Raw genomic sequence first — 17,559 nt, 5'->3', positions numbered from 1 at the left:
CCGCCCGCAGCAGGTGTCAGCCCCACCCCCGGGGCCTGATTTCACCGCCCGGGAGGAGCCAGGGTCGGTGGCGGCGCCCGGGGACCCGGTGGCCGAGCCTCCCGCCCCTTCCCCGCCACCCTATATGTGGCCCGCCACGGCGGCCCGGGCATGGAGCGTGCCGCCTGCCCGCGACGATGGAGCTGGCGGAGCCGCACCTGCTGGACGCGCTGGCCTACCTGGAGGGCTTCTTCGGTCTCCTGGGCTTCGTGGTCCTGCAGTGGGTGGGCTCGCCTTACGGCCGCTACTCGCCGCAGTGGTCCGGGCCCCGGGTGCCCGCGCGGGCCGCCTGGCTCCTGCAGGAGCTGCCGTCGCTGGCCTGGCCGCTGTACGAGTGCGCCCGCGCGCGCGCCCTGCGCCTCGCCAGCTGGCCCAACCGCATCCTCCTGGCCATGTTTGTGCTGCACTACATGCACAGGTAGCGCCCGCGCCCCCCTGCGACCCCGGAGCCCGCGGGGCCCGCGCCCCCGCGACCCCCTGCGCCCCCGGGGCTTATGGGTCCCGCGCCCCTGCACCCTACGCCCCTGGGGTCTGCACGCCCCGCGCCCCGCGCCCCCGCGGCCCCCTGCGCCCCCGGGGCCTACGGGTCCCGCGCCCCCGCGGCCCCCTGCGCCCCCGGGGCCTACGGGTCCCGCGCCCCTGCACCCTACGCCTCTGGCGTCTGCGTGCTCTGCGCCCCCGGGGTCTGCGTGCTCTGCGCCCCCGGGGTATGCACGCCCCGCGCCCCTGGGGTCTGCACGCCCGGGATCTGCACGCCCCGCTCCCCTGCGCCCCAGGTCTGCACGCCCCGCGCCCCTGGGCTCTGCACGCCCTGCTCCCCTGCGCCCCTGGGCTCTGCACGCCCCGCTCCCCTGCGCCCCGCACCCCTAGGGTCTGCGGGTCCTGCGCCCAGCGCCCTCGGGGGTCTGCGGGTCCCGCGCCCCTGTGCCCTGCGCCCCCGGAGTGAGGGTCTCGCGTCCCCTGCGCACCGGCCCTGCTCCCCCGCGCCCCACTTCTCCGGGGTCTGAGCGCCCCTGCCCCTCCTGCGCCTCCCGAGTCTGCGAGTCCCGCTCTCCCCTGCGTCCCTGGGGTCTGCGCGCCCCGCGCCACCTTTGCGCTCCCGGGGTCTGCGGGTCCTCCTTCCCCTGCGCTCTGCGCTCTCGGGGTCTGTGCGCCCCCTGCGCCCCGCATTCCCGTGGTCTGCGCGTCCCGCGCTCTCCCAGTGCTCGGCGACCCCGGGATTTGCGGGTCCCGCGCGGCTTGCGCCCCGGCGCTGCACTCCCACGCCTTGCGTCCTCGCACGCCGCGCTCCCGCGGTCTGCGCCCTCCGCGCGCCGCACCCTGCCCGCCACGCTAGCCCTGACCGGCTGTGAGGTTTCATTCAGAAATACACTGGGCTTCATCTGGAAAAAGCGGGAGACCAGTAGAAAGGACTGAGAGGGAAGTGATAAGAAAAGAAATGAAAAGAATTTGGATCCGGATATAGTCTCGGCCATCCCCAAATCCTGGAATTTATTCTCTCCTCCCAAAGTGTAACCATGATCGCCTCAAATCACCCCGGTCGGGTGCGGTGCTTCCTTGGTCCCGCTTCCCCTTTGGGATGAGTTTGTCTCTGGTGCAGCTTTTCTCCGGGCAGGTGACCCTACTGCAACTTGGCAACCTGGCCTACGGAATACTCAGAATTCCCTTTGTTCAGTTTTAGGGACATTAGCCCTGGCAGTGCTATGGCCACCGGAGTGGGGGGTGGGGGTTGTTGTTTTGTTTTAAGCAAAGACCTTAAAACACAAGTAAGTTTCTCAGGGGTGATTTATCTATCTTTTGGAGTCTTTTATGCATTTGAAAAAGTAATTGTGTCTGAAGTTTTCAGATAGTCTACTAATTGAGGACACTTTCTTATCCTTTGACATCTGGCCAAGATTTTTAAGTCAAAACTTGAATATTCTTATGCAGACTGAAAAACTGTTCAATCAAAAAGAATGGGCTCAAGCCGGGCGCCAGTGACTCACGCCTGTCATCCTAGCTACTCAGGAGACTGAGATCTGAGGATCGCAGTTCAAAGCCAGCCCGGGCAGAAAAGTCGTGAAACTCTTATCTCCAATGAACACTCAGGAAAACGGAAGTGGCGCTGTAGCTCAAGTGCTGGAGCGCTCTCCTTGAGCTGAAGAGCTGAGGGACAGCGCCCAGGCCCAGAGTTCAAGCCCCATAAATGACAAAAAAAAAAGGGGGGGGCTCTCTGGGCACTGGGGGCTCACGCCTATAATCTTAGCTACTTGAGGCTGAGATCTGAGGATCTTGGTTTAAAGCCAGCCCTGGCAGGGAAGTCCATGAGAGTCTTACCTCCAATTAGCCACCAAAAAGCTAGAAGTGGACATGTAGCATAAGTGGTAGAGTGCAAATGTCCTTGAGAAAAAAGCTCAAGGACCGCACCTAGTTCTGGCACCACACGTGAGAGTAATCTATTAAGCCAAGTTACTATCAGACTGCTTGATCTGCAGTGGTAGCTTGAATATCAGTTGGATTCTTCTGTCTGTATCTATGAGAACTTTGTTGGAACATAAGCTCTGGAATCAGATTGCTCCCTGTGTAATCTGGAATCAGATTGCTCCCTAAGTAGAGAGAGGTTCTCCAAGTTTTGATACAATTATTTTGCAACAATAGTCTTTGATTATAGAAGTCAATAACAAATGACATCGGGCCAAGATTCCACAAGGAATTGTTGTATCCACATCTTTCCAGATGTTATTTTTGTGTGAGGTTGCCATGCCCTCCTGCATGGCTGTCATTCTGGAAAGATCTGTGATAATTTTTGTTATCAGACACATGTGCACAACACTGTCTTTTCATGAACTTTATGAAACTTTATTTTTTTGTCCCTATTAGGACTTGACAAAATGACTGCATTTTTAATCCAGAAACTTTGACCCTTCTCCTTCAGATGAAGTCTGCTCATTCTCTGAAAGCGCTTGATCTATCATGCTGGAGTTGGGGTTGACTGACAAGACACTTAGTACCAGGATGGACCTGTCCCAGTGGTGGGTCTGGTCTGGTCCCAGGTTTGTGGGGAGAGGTGTGTGTGAGGTGGAGTGGTGACTGGGGATCATTGTCAACAGTTTATTACATCTTAGTCATGTTTGAAGAACACGGAAGTTTAGAAAGAGAAGTTCTCAGGCTGTTTACCTAGAGATCATTACTAAGCTCAATTTTTTTTGTTGCATAGATGTTGGCTACCATTTTAAAGTTTTGGGTCTGGGTTAGCATTGTTTTGTTTGTTAGGAGATATACTTCTGCATCTGGCAACAGGTACAAAGTCCAAAAGGAAGTAATATAAAACAAAACCACAGAGTGTGTAAAGAATGTACTTTGCATGACACAAAGCTCTGAAAGAAACAACTGAATGGGAGCTGGTGAGTTAACCTGCTGTACCTGAACGAGTCCGGTGAGAAGGCAGACTGATGAGGCCTCTTGTGACCCCTGACCTGTTATCTTCTCTCAATGAAATTGGATCGCACTTTCTTCTGAGGGATTTATGCAGGTGCAATGTATCAAATTAAATCTAACACAAACATTTCCTTATAGATTATTTAAATCAAATGTTTCATTTAGTACCCTATGACTCAGTTGAATTAAGAGGGTATTATCAAAAAGAACCATAAGTATAATTTGAATGAAAAAGTTTATGTTGGGAATGTTGCCAAATGTATCCTACTTGATGAGAGATACTATTTCTTAAGTTCTCTCAAGTTAATTGCAGTAGCCACCATTTGCAAAATTTTAATTACACCTGAACCCTATAATTTAAAGAAAAATTAAGAAGGGTGAGAGTTTCATTAAGAAAAGGAGTGTTGTTCCATCTTGTTGTCCTTAGCATGAAGTTGGTAAACTTTTTGTCCTGATTTGAAAATTAAAACTTTCTATGTGGCCTGCACATCAGCCTAAGGCTTGTCCCTTGAAATTTATGTTAGGCTATTCCATTTCAGCCTTTAGGGCTTTAAGAAAAAGCAGTTCCCATTCTGAGTTGGAGAGTTGCTCTGGCACAGGACACACGCCTGTGGACCCAGATACTTGGGAGGCAGACGTAGGAAAATCTTGATTTGAGGCCACTGGGTCAAGTTATTTCAAAATCCTGTCTTGAAAACAAATTAATAGAAAAGCAAAAGGACTGGTAGAACACTTGCCTAGCAAGCAGGAGGCCCTGAGTTGGATTGGGGGGGGGGGGGGGGGGGAAGGTGGGAAGGTGTGGAGAGGAGATCTCCTCCAGTTGACAGGTAAATAATAAAAGCCTGAAAACAAAGGCCAGAGGTACATTCTAATACAGCTATACGCTAGCTTTTTCCTGAAACAATGCCTATTTCTAGCAAGGTTATCAAGGAAAAAATTTTTGTTGTTGTTATGGTGTTCTTCATGAACTGAGTTTGACTTGGTTACTTACATCTGTCAGCAGGGAAAAGGCTTTGTCTGTATCATGATCTTGATTCAGAATCCTTCTAGTTTTCTATGCGGTACCTAATATATCTAGAGACCTGGGTTTTTACTATTCTAAAGCTGGGAATTCTATGCGTATTTCCAAAGAAGGCATCTCAGCCCAAGCCAGTGCTTACAATTTATATTCCAACAAGACAAGAATGGATTCTTCTTGAATTTAGGCAAATAACCATATTAGCATAAAAAATAAAATACAGGTAATTTTTGGATATTTGAGGAACTAAGTAGAGGGGAAGGAAGCAAATGTTTCTCCCTCTGCCAACAAAAATATGTTTTACCAAATTACCAGAAACTACCGCTAGCATAAGAAAGAATTTTATATAAATCTCAAAGACAAAATATCGGTGTAAAAAATGTTTTTAAAGAAAAAGGCACAAAGACCTGTACATTTTAGCATATGGTAGATCTTTATTCATGCTAGTCTTAATTAGTGGATTCTTTTTTTTTTTTTTTTTTGGATCCGGTCGTGGGGCCTGAACTCTGGGCCTTCGCATTGTCCCTAAGCTCTTCAGCTCAAGGCTAGCGCTCTACCTCTTGAGCCACAGCGCCACTTCCGGCTTTTTTCTTTTTGCTTATGTGGTGCTGAGGAATCGAACCCAGGGCCTCGAGCATGCAAGGCAAGCGCTCTACCACTGAGCCACCTTCCCAGCCCAATTAGTGGATTCTTGAGCCTTCAGCTCTTCTCTCACCTGGAACTTTCCAAGTGTTCCACTGACTTTGAGTTCTTTTTAGAACCTTACCCATGGTCTTACTCAAATGGGTTTATTGAGGGTGATGAGCATCTTAGAATACCCCTGCCTCAAGTTCTGTGAGGGGTCAGTAGTTAATGAGGAAGTTGAATGATTTCCCACTGCCTGTAGCCTTTTCTAAGAGTGTTATCATGACTTGACATCACACCAGTAACATCAGACTTGGATACATTGTATATCCACAATATGGCCATAGCTGGGCATAGTGGCACACACCTGTAATCCCAATGACTGCTAGCAGAGGCAGGAAGATGACAAATCTGAAGTCAGCCCAGACAAGAAAGCTTGTAAATCTATTATCTACAATCAACTACCAAAAAGCTGGAAGTGAAGCTGTGACTCAAAGTGGTAGAGTGCTAACCTTGAACAAAAAGTGCTCCCAAGATCGGTACCCAGACCCTGAGTTGAAGCCCCAGAACTGCGTAATTTTTTTTTTTTTGGCGGGGGTGGGGGTAATCAGTCATAGGGCTTGAACTCTGGGCCTGGGCGCTGTCCCTGAGCCTTTCAGCCCAAGGGTATCATTCTACCACTTGAGCCACAGCTCCACTTCCAGTTTTCTAGTGGTTAAATTTAGATAAGAGTCTCATGGACTTTCCTGCCCAGGCTGGCTTTGAACGCTATCCTCAGATCTCAGCCTCCTCAGTAGCTAGGATATTAGGTATGAGCCTCTGGTGCCTGACACATAAGATTTTTTTTTTTTAAGATGTATAATCATACAGGCACCAGTGGTTCACTCCTATAATCCTTGCTACTCAGGAGGTCAAGTTCTGAGGATGGAGATTTGGAGCCAGCCTGGGCAGGAAAGTCTATCTCCAGTTAACCACAAAAAAAACTGGAAGTGGAATTAATGGTTCAAGTGGTAGAGTGCTAGCTTTGAGTACAAAAGCTTAGGGATAGTGCCCAGGCTCTAAGATCAAGCCTCAGGACTGGTGCGTGCGTGCGTGCATGCACACACACACACACACACAGACACACACACACACACACACACACACACACACACACAAGATGTACTGTTACTTTGTTACTTAAATTTTTTCCCTATGTAACTCATCCTACCAAACAAGTCTGTCTGAATGACCAAAGGTAAGAGATGCAGCCTTTGAGAACCTGTAGTGCCTATCTTAGCTTTCTGTTACCATGACAGAATACCTAAGGCAAGTCACTGACGAGGCAAAGCTCATTGAAACTCATGGATGCCAAGGCCTCAGGCCACGGCCAGGCTGTGGGCCTGTGGCGGTGCTCATTGTGGTGGAACAGGCACTGTGCTCCCCCAGGGCAGTGGGAAGGGAGAGAAAGCCATACACACAGGCATGTCTCAACGACAGCACAGTCCAAATGGCAAACTTGAAAGTTAATTCTAAGACATAAGGATGTCTTTAGAACTTTGACCTGTGAACACTGCCAGTCAGTGAAATTGGATCATAGATCATTATGAAATAAGTCATTTTGTTGTTGGTGGTGGTGGTGGTCATCGTGGGGCTTGAACTCTGGGCTTGGGCGCTGTCCGTCAGCTCTTTAGCTCAAGGCTAGCGCTCTACCACTTGAGCTACAGCGCCACTTCTGGTTTTTTGGTGGTTCATTGGAGATAAGGGTCTCCCGGACTTTCCTACCTCGGCTGGCTTTGAACCGCGATCCTCAGATCTCAGCCTCCTGAGTAGCTAGGACTTCAGGCATGAGCTACTGGCACCCAGCTGAAATATGTCATTTCTTTAACCAGAGTGCTAACAAGAAATGAGTAGAGGAGGAGGAGGAGGGGAAAGAAGGGAGGAAGGGGTAGGCTTCCTTTTCTATTCAGAATCCTAGTACTAAGAAATACCTTGATAAAACATAAAACCCTGCCTGCCAGCCTAGTGTCCAGAAGGTAAAGAAGAAGGTTCTTCTCCACTGTAGAGGTGGAAGGCTGCTGGCACGGCTGGAAGGGAAGCGTCGTAAGAGGGAATGGAGTTGGATTTGACAGAAGTATAGGTGGCCCAGATAGGGAGTGACTTTGTAAAAATCACAAAGAAGAAAGCCAGTGCCGCAAACAGGTGGACAATACGAGATTGGCTAATGATCTGCACCAACTCAGACTCACCCAGGGAAGACTACCGTAAAGAACACGTAGCTATCTGAAGCCTTCCAGACAAAATGTTTTAATACCTTATCTAACAATAGCTGAGTCAGGACTAGAAAGTTTCAGTCTTCCAGGAGCCACTGAGAGCTGTGAAGTAGACTGCAGTGCTAGAGAGGGTAGACATGCTGAAGAAACGGATCTCAGATTGAAAATAAACACCTCAGGCCAGGGGAGCAGCTTAGTGGTAGAGGTGTTTGCGGCTAGTCTTTAGGTCTGAAAAATTTTGAAACCTCTTGTATGATCACACTGAGAACAGTGTTTCTAGAAAACCTAATGGTTTAAATATGAAAGACTGCATTCTGGCAGTGCATCAGTGTTCATGTTCCATTTCCAGATAAACTTGTAAATATATTTTTCTTCTAATCATAGCAAACTGATGGTGCAATCTCTTTGCATAAGAATCATTCTTCACAAACCACCTTCCACCTGCTCAGACCCCTGGCATCCTTTTCCCCCTGCATGTTGTTCTCCATGTTCTTAACTGTCCACTCCTGCTTGGCAAAAATTTCATCCTTCCTGAAAACTTGTTTTTCATACACATACAAACAAATACATACAAATAAATAAAGCCAAACAAAACCAAATCAAACCGACAAACTTTTCTTAGCAGAAATGCATTGTTTTTCCTCTCAGGGTCTTCACAGCTATCGTTTCTGCTTAGTTCCTTTCGCCTTATTCCTGTCTCCTTTCTTGAACACATGGGATTTTGTCATACTCTTTGCATGTGATATTAATAAAATGAACATAGCTACCTTCTTTGCTAGTGAGGAGTCTGGAAGGAAGTGATCAGTTCTAAGTTGCTTGTGTTTTAGGTCTGCAAACATATTCTTCCTTATGGGAGAGATTTTTTTATGTGGAATAGAACATATGTATTAATGCACATAAACTGTGTGTGTGTGTGTGTGTGTGTGTGTGTGTGTGTGTGTGTGTGTGTGTGTGAAGGGTGTTAAGTGAGGACTCAGGGTGGGGAGGAGCCCTCATGCACTGTTGGTAGAAAAGTGAACCAGTATAGGCATTATGGAAAACAATATGGAAGTTCCTCAAAAAACTAAAAATAGAACTATCCTATGATCCAGCAATACCATTCTTGGGCATCTATTTAGAAAAATCTAAGTCAAGATACAATAAGTATACCTGCACACCCTTGTTTACAGAGCACTGTTCACAATAGCCAACCTATAAAATCATCCTCGCTGCCATTTAACTAATGAATGGGTAAAGAATATGTGGTATATATACACAATGCATATTATTCAGCTAGGAAGAAGAATGAAACTGTGGCATGTACGGCTTAATAGATGGAACTAGAGGTCATGTGAAGCACAACAAGCCAGGGCAAGAAGGACAATGATCACATTTTCTTCCATGAAGAATCTAGGTCTAAAAATACACACACACACACACACACACACACACACACACACACACACACACACACACACATACACAATTGTAATCAAGAGAGTGCCTGAGTAGAAGAGAAGGAAGAATTAAGGGAGAAAGAACAGTAGAAAATGAACAGTGCCAAAATACGTTGTGTCTGCATGAAGATGGCACAAGAGAACCCATTGAAAGTGGTTGAAAAGCGCAGCGAGAGGAGGCGGGAAAGGCAGAGCCGTGAGGGGCCCCTCGGGCCCATGTGGCTGTGTGGACCACTGTGGTAACCTTTGCACCATCAGTACACATTGATAAAGGTGAAGGTGTCTATATCTATATATGGTTTATATGGAATTGGAGGAACCAACCGTACTTGAATTTGTATTTAGTCATCAGTGTTTTCATTTTTTAACTTGTTCAGAAATGACAACAGGGCTGGAGGCACCAAGCGCTTGCCTAGCCTGAGCTGTATCCTGCACACAATCCCCAGCACTAAGAGGGATGGCTGAGAGAGAGAGATGGGACCCAGAAATTTTATCATGAATCTTGCATGGTACAATTTTATTACATGAGGAGCTCATCTATAAATAGCTCAATTCCATTCACCTAACTTGTTGAATGATTGTATCTAGACAGTGTATAAAAATGAGGTGTTAGGACAATGTAGTCATCATTTTGTAAAGCTACTCTTCTCTGTCAGAGAAAAGCTGTAAGAAACCAGTCATGGTTTTCCCCTGGGACAGGTAGAATGGCACAAGGGAATCCCAGACTTACAGCCAGCCTGGCTGCATCATGAACGGAAGAAACATCCTGCAAGGGGAGCTCAGGTGCCCTGGCCTTCTCTTTGTAGGTCTGTTTATTTTGTTCTTGGATGAGGTTTACATATCAAAGACATCTAGGAGATGATCTTAGACATCTCACAGATGTCTCTGTTAGACTGTCAGAACAGCAATCCAGGCAAAAATAATGGCTTAATAATTTTGAAGATGTCTTCATTTTATTTTGCCAACAAATTTAAAAGTAGGTGATTTCTCTGATTTACTAAGCCACGTGAACTTAAGAGATTTGAGCTCACTAATTTTCAGAGTTGTCGTTTATTTGAGATCTCACTGATCTCTAAACCAATTCTAATGGAATTCTTAAAGAATTATGCAGTGTCAGCACAGCCCACAGCATGCACATGTGTGTGACACACATAAACATGCCCCTAAATACCTTATGTCTCTCATCTTAGAATTTTAGTCCCAGAACAGTTTAGTTTGTTAAAAGGATTTGAATCTGAACTATATATCTGGCAAAATGGGCCAATTTAAAGTAAAGTTTTCATTTTCCCTAATACATAATTTTAAAGGCTACTGTCCAAAGTTTGGGGCAAACCAGTTCCTGTCAGAGTTTGGTCTTTCAACCCCTCTTTTGCCATTTCTCCCTCCTTTCTGTCCTTCAGGTTAACACCTAGCTGTTTACATTTTAGCCAGCTGTGTGGAAAACCAACTCCAAGCCAGCTTGAATTTACTAATGTCTACCTCTTGTTTCCAACAGGAAATGGGAAATGATATTTGGAAGGATTTTTTGGGGGGGGAGCAATAACCGCAATTTTTCAGATTTTCTTTCCCGTGTGGTACACAAAGCATTGTTTGTGCCAAAGGGACATTATTATTATTTATTATTACCATTATTACTCTGAGTTCTCAGGGTTCTTGAACACAGCTCCACATAAAGGCTGAACTGTTTCCTCACCCAGGCAAATGTTGACTCTGCATTCTGATGTTTGCAATCAGTAATTGAAAAAGGCTTTCTGAAGTGCAGGAAAGTTATTTTGGGAGTCCCAGCATGTAGACAGAAGGAGGATTTTTAAAGCTAAGATGAGAATTGCACAAGGAATTTTGTAACAATGATTCTTGATCTGTAAGCATCAATAACACAGCAAGGTTGTGTCTGCCCCAGATAAGACATGACCCCTCCACCCACAACTCTTGGGCAAATTTCCCTGCAGAAGTTTCATTGTGAGGTGGACTGTCTGGCCATTGTGTCTAGCTCTGGGGAGCTGGAGAGACCTGTGGGGAGGATGCACAGGGAGGCCTGCGTGGACCCATTGGTTGTAGCCCCCTGGCTTTTGTCAGTGTGTGTTTGTAGAGCTTGACAAAAGTAGCTCCGTTTTTGTTCTCATCTCCCCTCCCCATCAAGACCTCGAGGTATTTGTACCCTTCTCCCTAGCAGAGTACAGCACAGTGCACTGCCCTGGGACCAGCGGGTGTGGGAAGTCACCAGCTCCCCGCGCTGCCCACACGGCACAGGACCACTCTGCCTGGCTGTGTCCCAAGTGATTGACATGTGCTGCACAGCCTCCAGTGCCGCTCCTGTGCACGTGCTGTTGGAAACGAAGGGAGTGCTTCCCAGCCTTGTGTGTAGTTGTGCTCAATCCCTCACTCAAGTGAAAGGATGACAGCAGCCCCATGCCAAGGGCCAACATTGCCACCAGGGTGCGAGAACCTGAATTAGTCATTTGTCCCCAGAGCTCTGAGGTGTAGTACGCGGGGCCTTGGCCCAGGCTGCTGGGTGAAGGACTAACTGGCCAAACCCTATGTTCTGAGACGTGTGTGTGTGTGTGTGTGTGTGTGTGTGTGTGTGTGTGTGTTAGCATCCAATGGGGCTTTCTTGGTGCCATTTCCACACATGCAAACAATGTCTCCCTATCAACCTCATCCCCATCACTCTTCCATGGGTTTTCATCATTCTCTTCCTGTAGATAAAACCTGTTTATCCTCATTCACCCTCTCTCAGTTCTCCCTCCTCCCACTGACGCCCAACCCCTAACAGAGCCTGTTTTACTTTCTTGTAATTCAATTCTAAGTGTGTATTAATTGTACCAAGATATTTCACTGTGATGTTTTAAATTGTATGCATTGTATTTTGATCAGAGTTAATAGAGAGGATTACTCTATTGCTTTTTCTTCTTCCACTCCTGACCAAACCCCTATTGATCAACAGATTTCATTGAGGTTTCTTATGCCATCTTCATATGTAATTGTGTTATATTTCAAAATTCCTTGCTTTTCATCTTTCTTCCTCTCTCCATTGCCTTCAGTCTCCCACATGGTCTCAGAATTATGTTCAATGTATGTATACATATATATACACAGAGATATGTAAATACATATGTACACATATATGAACATATGTGTGTATACATATGCGGATGACCATAAATATTAAATATGTCTTTTAGATCTCACATCCTATATGATACTTGGCTTTTTTAGTTCTACATTTTTTTATTTTTTTGGTAAGTCATTGGGCTTGAATTCTGGGCCTGGGCACTGTCCCTCAGCTCTTCAGCTCAAGGTTAGCACTCTACCACTTGAGCCACAATGCCACTTCCAGTTTTCTGATGGTTTATTGGAGATAAGAGTTTCACAGCCTTTCCTGCCCAGGCTGGCTTTGAACCATGATCCTCAGATCTCAGCCTCCTGAGTAGCTAGGATTACAGGTGTGAGCCACCAGCACCTGGCTAGTTCTACTTTTATCTTGCTCTAATTCCATAGTGTTCTCCAGTTCCATCCATTTTCCTGCAAATGACATGGTTTTTTTTACAGTCCTGTAGTAGTCCATGGTGTGTGTGTGTGTGTGTGTGTGTATGTGTGTGTGTGTGTGTGTGTGTGTGTGTGTGTGTGTGTGTGTGTGTGTGTGTATGCCAAATCTTTATTCATTCATCTATTATTGGGCACCTCAGCTAGTTCCACTATTTGACTGATGTTAATAGTGTTGCAATAAACATGAGTATTCCAGTATCTTTATAATTTGATTTACTCTCCTTCAGTTATATGCCCAACAGTGGTACACAGGGTTATGAAATAGGTTGTTTTTACTTGCTTTTTTTTTCTTCTTTTTTTTTTTAATGGTGGTAACTAGAGTTTGAACTCAGTACCACCGGCACAAAGTGGAGAATTATGCATCAAGAAGAGATGCCTTTCCTACTAGAAAATAAGGTCTATTGTATGAAGTGATAGGGCAGCGATGTAGCCCTGGCTGGGAGGCTGGGAGAGTGCTACTGCAGTGACATGAGGATTCCTAGACAGACAAGAATGGGGGGGGGGGGGCGAGCAGCCAGCAAGCACAGCTATGTGTGTGGTTGAGCAGGACACACCGGTGGCATCCACCCGGGTAGTTACTGACTAACACTAGTCAGATGAATGGTTGGTCAAATGTAAAGAGCCAAGGACATAAAAATCTAGAAGTAGACAAAGGTGAATATTTAGTGGCCTGTATATGAGGCCGCAGGATAAAAGATGAAATGTGAGGAAGAAATGCTGACATGGATACTGGAACCTTCCAAACTGGCAGAAAGAGAAACAAAGCTGAAAAGGCTCATCAAGAACTGGGAAAATACAGAGATTGCTGGGCGCCGGTGGCTCATGCCTGTCAATCTAGTGACTCCGACTGAGATCTGAAGATCACTGTTCCAACCCAGCCTGGGCAGGAAAGTCCGTGAGACTCTTATCCCTAATTAAGTGCCAAAAAAAAAGCCAAAAGTGGAGCTGTGGTTCAAGGGTAGAGCATTAGACTTGAGCTAAAAAGCTCAGGGACAGCGCCTAGGCCCTGAGTTTAAGCCCCAAGATGAGCACCAAGAAAAAAAAAATATCTTAGATAAGGCTTCTACTGCTTTATGTCTGTCTCTGCCTGTCTGTCTCTTTCAAACACACACACACACACACACACACACACACACACACACACACACCTATTTTTACTTTCTTGTAGAACCTCCAAACTGGTTTTCACCATGATAGCACTAGTCTATACTCCCACCAGCAGGCAGGGTAGGAAGGGTGCTCCCCCCCTTCTGCCCCCCTCCCCCAACCCCTCTCAAGCATGTTGGTCTTCTGATGGCTGTCCTACTTGGATGAGATGGAATCTTCAGGTCATTTTGGTGTGACATTCCCTTTCTTCATGGATTTATTGGCTATTTGAATTTCTTGTGAGAACTGTCCAATTTGTCTGCTTGTTGACTCATTGGAATAATTTGTTCTTTTGCTGTTTAGTTTTATGACAGTCCTGGGCCTTGAACTCAGAGTCTGAGCACTGTCCCTGAGCTTCTTTTGCTCAAGGCTAGTACTCTATCATTTGAGAGCCACAGTGCCACTTCTGCTTTCTCTGTTTATATGGTACTGAGGAATCGAACCCAGGGCACTCTACCACTACCACTACCAGGCAAGCACTCTACCACTAATCCACATTCCCAGCCCCAGTTTTTTGAGTTCTTTACCTTGATATTAATCCTTTATCTCTTGAATAGCTGGCAGACACTTTCTCCCATCTTATGAATTGTGACTTGGTTTTTGGTTGTTTCGTTTTTGTGCTGTGCAAAACTTTAACTTAAGGTACCCCCATTTACCAATTTTTGCTCCCATCCTCTGGGCAGCTGGACTCCTTTTTAGGAAAAAAAAAAGTATATGAGCCTATAACTTCCAGGGTTTTCCCTGTTTTTCTATATTAGCTTTAAGGTTTCAGGTCTTAAATTTTAGCTCTTTGATCCAGTTGGAGTTGATGTGTACAGGATGAGAGATAGTGATGCAGGTTCAATCTCCTGCCAGTGGTACCTACTTTCCAGCACATTTGTTGAAGAGGTTCTCTTTTCTCCATTGGCCCCGTTGTCAAACATGAGTTGACTGTGGCTATGTCTCCCAGACCAGTGCTTTTTGACTTGCTGCAGCATGCATGGTATGTGTTTGCTTAACTGCTAGACTTGCCAGGTTATCCAACAGAGTCCTTGTAGTTCAGAGACAATGATGTTTCCTATGTAGAAGAGAGCAGCAGTTTCCACTGTGCTTCGGTGACTAATTTATTAAGCAGCCATTTGACCCGAGTTGCCAGTACTCAGAACAGAACCAGAGTGGAACCGCACTTAGCACCAGCGATAAGCTTGCCGGCCAGCCTGGCACACATCACCGTGTTCCTGGTATGCACAGGGCACTGGGGCAGTGCAGGCCTGAGCAGGTGCAGGGGAAGGTGGGCATGGGAAGTCCAAGGCACTGGGAGAGGGGAGTGCTCTCAGCGCAGTCACAGTCCCATTGGCCCTGTGTCAAGCTAGGAGAATGCCCAGGAACGAGACCGAGCCATGCCCTGGCAAGCAGGAGCCTGCGGTGTTCATGCTGAGGACAGAGGCCAGGGCCAGAGGCAGTTCACCTTCTATGGGATGGATGGCATTCCTAGAACCATCTTCATGTGCCCTCCTGGTTGCTGGGTCTGAGCCTATGGTTAGTCAAGTGTACAAGTGTCCTTGTTCATTCTGGTCATCGTGTGTGTGTGTGTGTGTGTGTGTGTGTGTGTGTGTGTGTGTGTGTGTGTGTGTGTAGGCGCATCCCTGCCCTCTTCCCAGTGTCTCGGTGGCTCACTCCTGTGCCAGTCCCCTCACCCAGCCCAGTGCCGGTACAGTCCTCTGTCCTCAGGGGCCTGCTCAGAATTGCCAGGCAGGTGTGGGAGTTCCTGGATGTGGCTTCCCAGCTCATGCTCTACTTTCTCTCCTGCTAAGCAGGTTTGTTCAGTGTTTGCCTGAGCCTGAGCCTCACCTTTTACCACAATTGAGGTAACAGAGGGTGTGAGTGCAGGTGCTACTTACCCCAGGGTCTTCTCCATGACCCTTGACTTTGGCTGGCTGGGACCATAGAGACTGTTGAATGGAGCCGTAGTGCAGGCGTTCAAATGCTCAAGGCCTCCACTTCCTTTCATCCACCCCAAGTTTACACTCTGTCTAAGGAGTAACCTTTGGGCTCTTGGTTCTGTCTCATCCCTGATTAAGATCCTCAGAGCCTCTCCCCTAATCACGGTCTCTCAAGGGGACCTCCCCCTTTATTCCACATAAACTAGTCTATGAGGGAGATTTCATTTTAACATATCACATTAATATATGCAATACCTGGCTAACGTTTATTTATTTAGTGCCAGTATTGATGCCTGGACACTGTCCCTTAGCATTTTCACTCAAAACTGGTGCTCTACCAGTTGAGCCACAGCTCCACTTCTGGCTTAATTGGAAACAAGAATCTCATGGACTTTCCTGCCCAGGCTAGCTTCAAACTATGATCCTCAGATCTCAGCCCCAGATAGCTAAGATTATAGGCGTGAGCCACCAGCACTCAGCCCCAGCCTCACTTTTTAAAAAATTTCTTTTAAAGTTACTTTGCTATTATTATAGAGGTGATATACAGAGGGATTACAGTTACGTGAGTGAGGAGTACATTTCCCCTTGCGCAGTGTTTGCTGTTCTGCTGTTCCATCACTTTCCCCCTGTCCCTCCCTCCTATCTTGCTCATCAGTGTCCAGTGAGCTCCGCTGTATGTCCAAGGCATTGCGATAATTAAAATATAGCGGGGGCTGTGAAGGTGAAGGAATTGGCGCACTTGGAGGTGTCAGAATTGTGAAGTCAATTGAAGGGGTGATTTATGAATCAGGCCTCCCAGGCTACCAAGCTATTGGGGCTCACTGAGTGAGTGGGAGGTTGAAACATTTTTTTTCTTATTTTTAAATTACTTTTGGCATATGTGCATGGAACAAAAATGAGCTTCATTGTGACATGTTCACATATGTCCAGTGCATATAGGACATTAAACATATCGAAAACACTTTCTATACGGTGTTTGCAGGAGTGGAATACTTGATTTGTTACAGTGGGAGGTGCAATGTGAGTTCAGAGGTATTTGACAGTTTTGGATTGGTCACATCTCTGGAGAGTTGGTGGTGTTTTCTGATTGGTCAAGTCTCCAGTTAGAGGATAGCTGGTGGTTTCTGATTGGCTGATGATGATTTGACCGTGCTGGTTTGGGTTTGCTTTCTGGTGACCCAAGTGCAGCAGCAAGCCCAGGGACAGGCTTCTCTGTGACCCTGCCCTGTCCAGGGCTTAGGCTGCTGGTTTGGTTGGTAGAGAACCCGCATTGGCCCTGTGGTTTCCAGCAGCCCCAGAAGATACCCCAGTGCCGCACTGGAGAAGTTCAAACCTCTCCATCCTTCCATGGAGATAACCACTGTCCTGAATAACTCTTGATGACCATGGGGTTCATTTGTTTATCTGTGGGAGGGTTGTTTGGGTTTTTTTTCTTCTGATTTTTATTCTTTTTTTTTTTTTGTAAGTCACCCTCCTTAGGACATTTGGTTTTTCTTAGATTCAGAAACCTCCCCTCAGAGCTGTGTGCTTCTTTTTCCCCGAGGCTTTGCAATCAGGAGTTGTATATCTTCAACCCAGGAAACCTATTAGAAACACTATTGGAAAGTGTCGGACACATTTTTATGTGATGTCTATGCTTGCAAATGCAAACAGAACATTGATGCCACAGGTGATCCTGGCCATGGATGCCCCAGGGTCATCTGACCCCTGGATGCTGGTGGCTGAGCTCCACCATTTCACCTGCCCGGTGTTCTAGGCCTAGGACAGGTTGCAACTTCCCTAGGGAATAAAAACAACTTTGGGAGATGTGAGCCTTGGTTCTTCCCATGGAAAGGAGAGAATATAAAATAGTAAAGTTGTAACATTAACAGAGAACACAGTGTCAAATTGAATGTTACACTTCATCTCATTAGCTGGAAATAGAATCTTTTTGTAGCACCCTGGGAACTGCCTATTTTGTATCCTTTTGCTGTATTCAGGACAGAAAATGGATTTGTGACACAGTAGCTGAATAAAACATTAGTTGGTCCAAGTGCTTCATAGTTTCTCTTAACGATAGTATCTCTCAAGGGATTTTCAGATCAAGGTTGGATGCTTTCCTTTCTCACAAGCCTAGCAGTAGCAGGTGTCTCCCTCTGCTCTATGGAAAAGTGACTGCG

At 46.6% G+C, this 17,559-nt stretch overlaps 1 protein-coding gene across 2 annotated transcripts in view; it reads left to right on the top strand.

The window, feature by feature from the left end:
• Positions 1–97: 97 nt before the first annotated feature.
• The window catches only part of Srd5a1 (steroid 5 alpha-reductase 1), a 37,590-nt gene continuing 20,128 nt past the window's right edge, over positions 98–17,559 (top strand). Inside the window, exon 1 of one of the 2 annotated variants that reach the window (XM_042695238.1) lies at positions 98–457. In XM_042695238.1, the coding sequence (XP_042551172.1) occupies positions 177–457 (281 nt within the window). In that variant the 5' untranslated portion in view covers positions 98–176. The remainder of the gene's footprint in view (positions 458–17,559) is intronic. The other variant, XM_042695237.1, reaches the window with a different exon arrangement.

Source organism: Dipodomys spectabilis, unplaced genomic scaffold (assembly GCF_019054845.1).
Source record: "Dipodomys spectabilis isolate Male_0828 unplaced genomic scaffold, ASM1905484v1 ptg000179l, whole genome shotgun sequence".
NCBI classification, from domain to species: Eukaryota; Metazoa; Chordata; class Mammalia; order Rodentia; family Heteromyidae; genus Dipodomys; species Dipodomys spectabilis.
The sequence above is the reverse complement of the archived record's forward strand: the minus strand, read 5'-3'. Positions and strand labels throughout refer to the sequence as shown.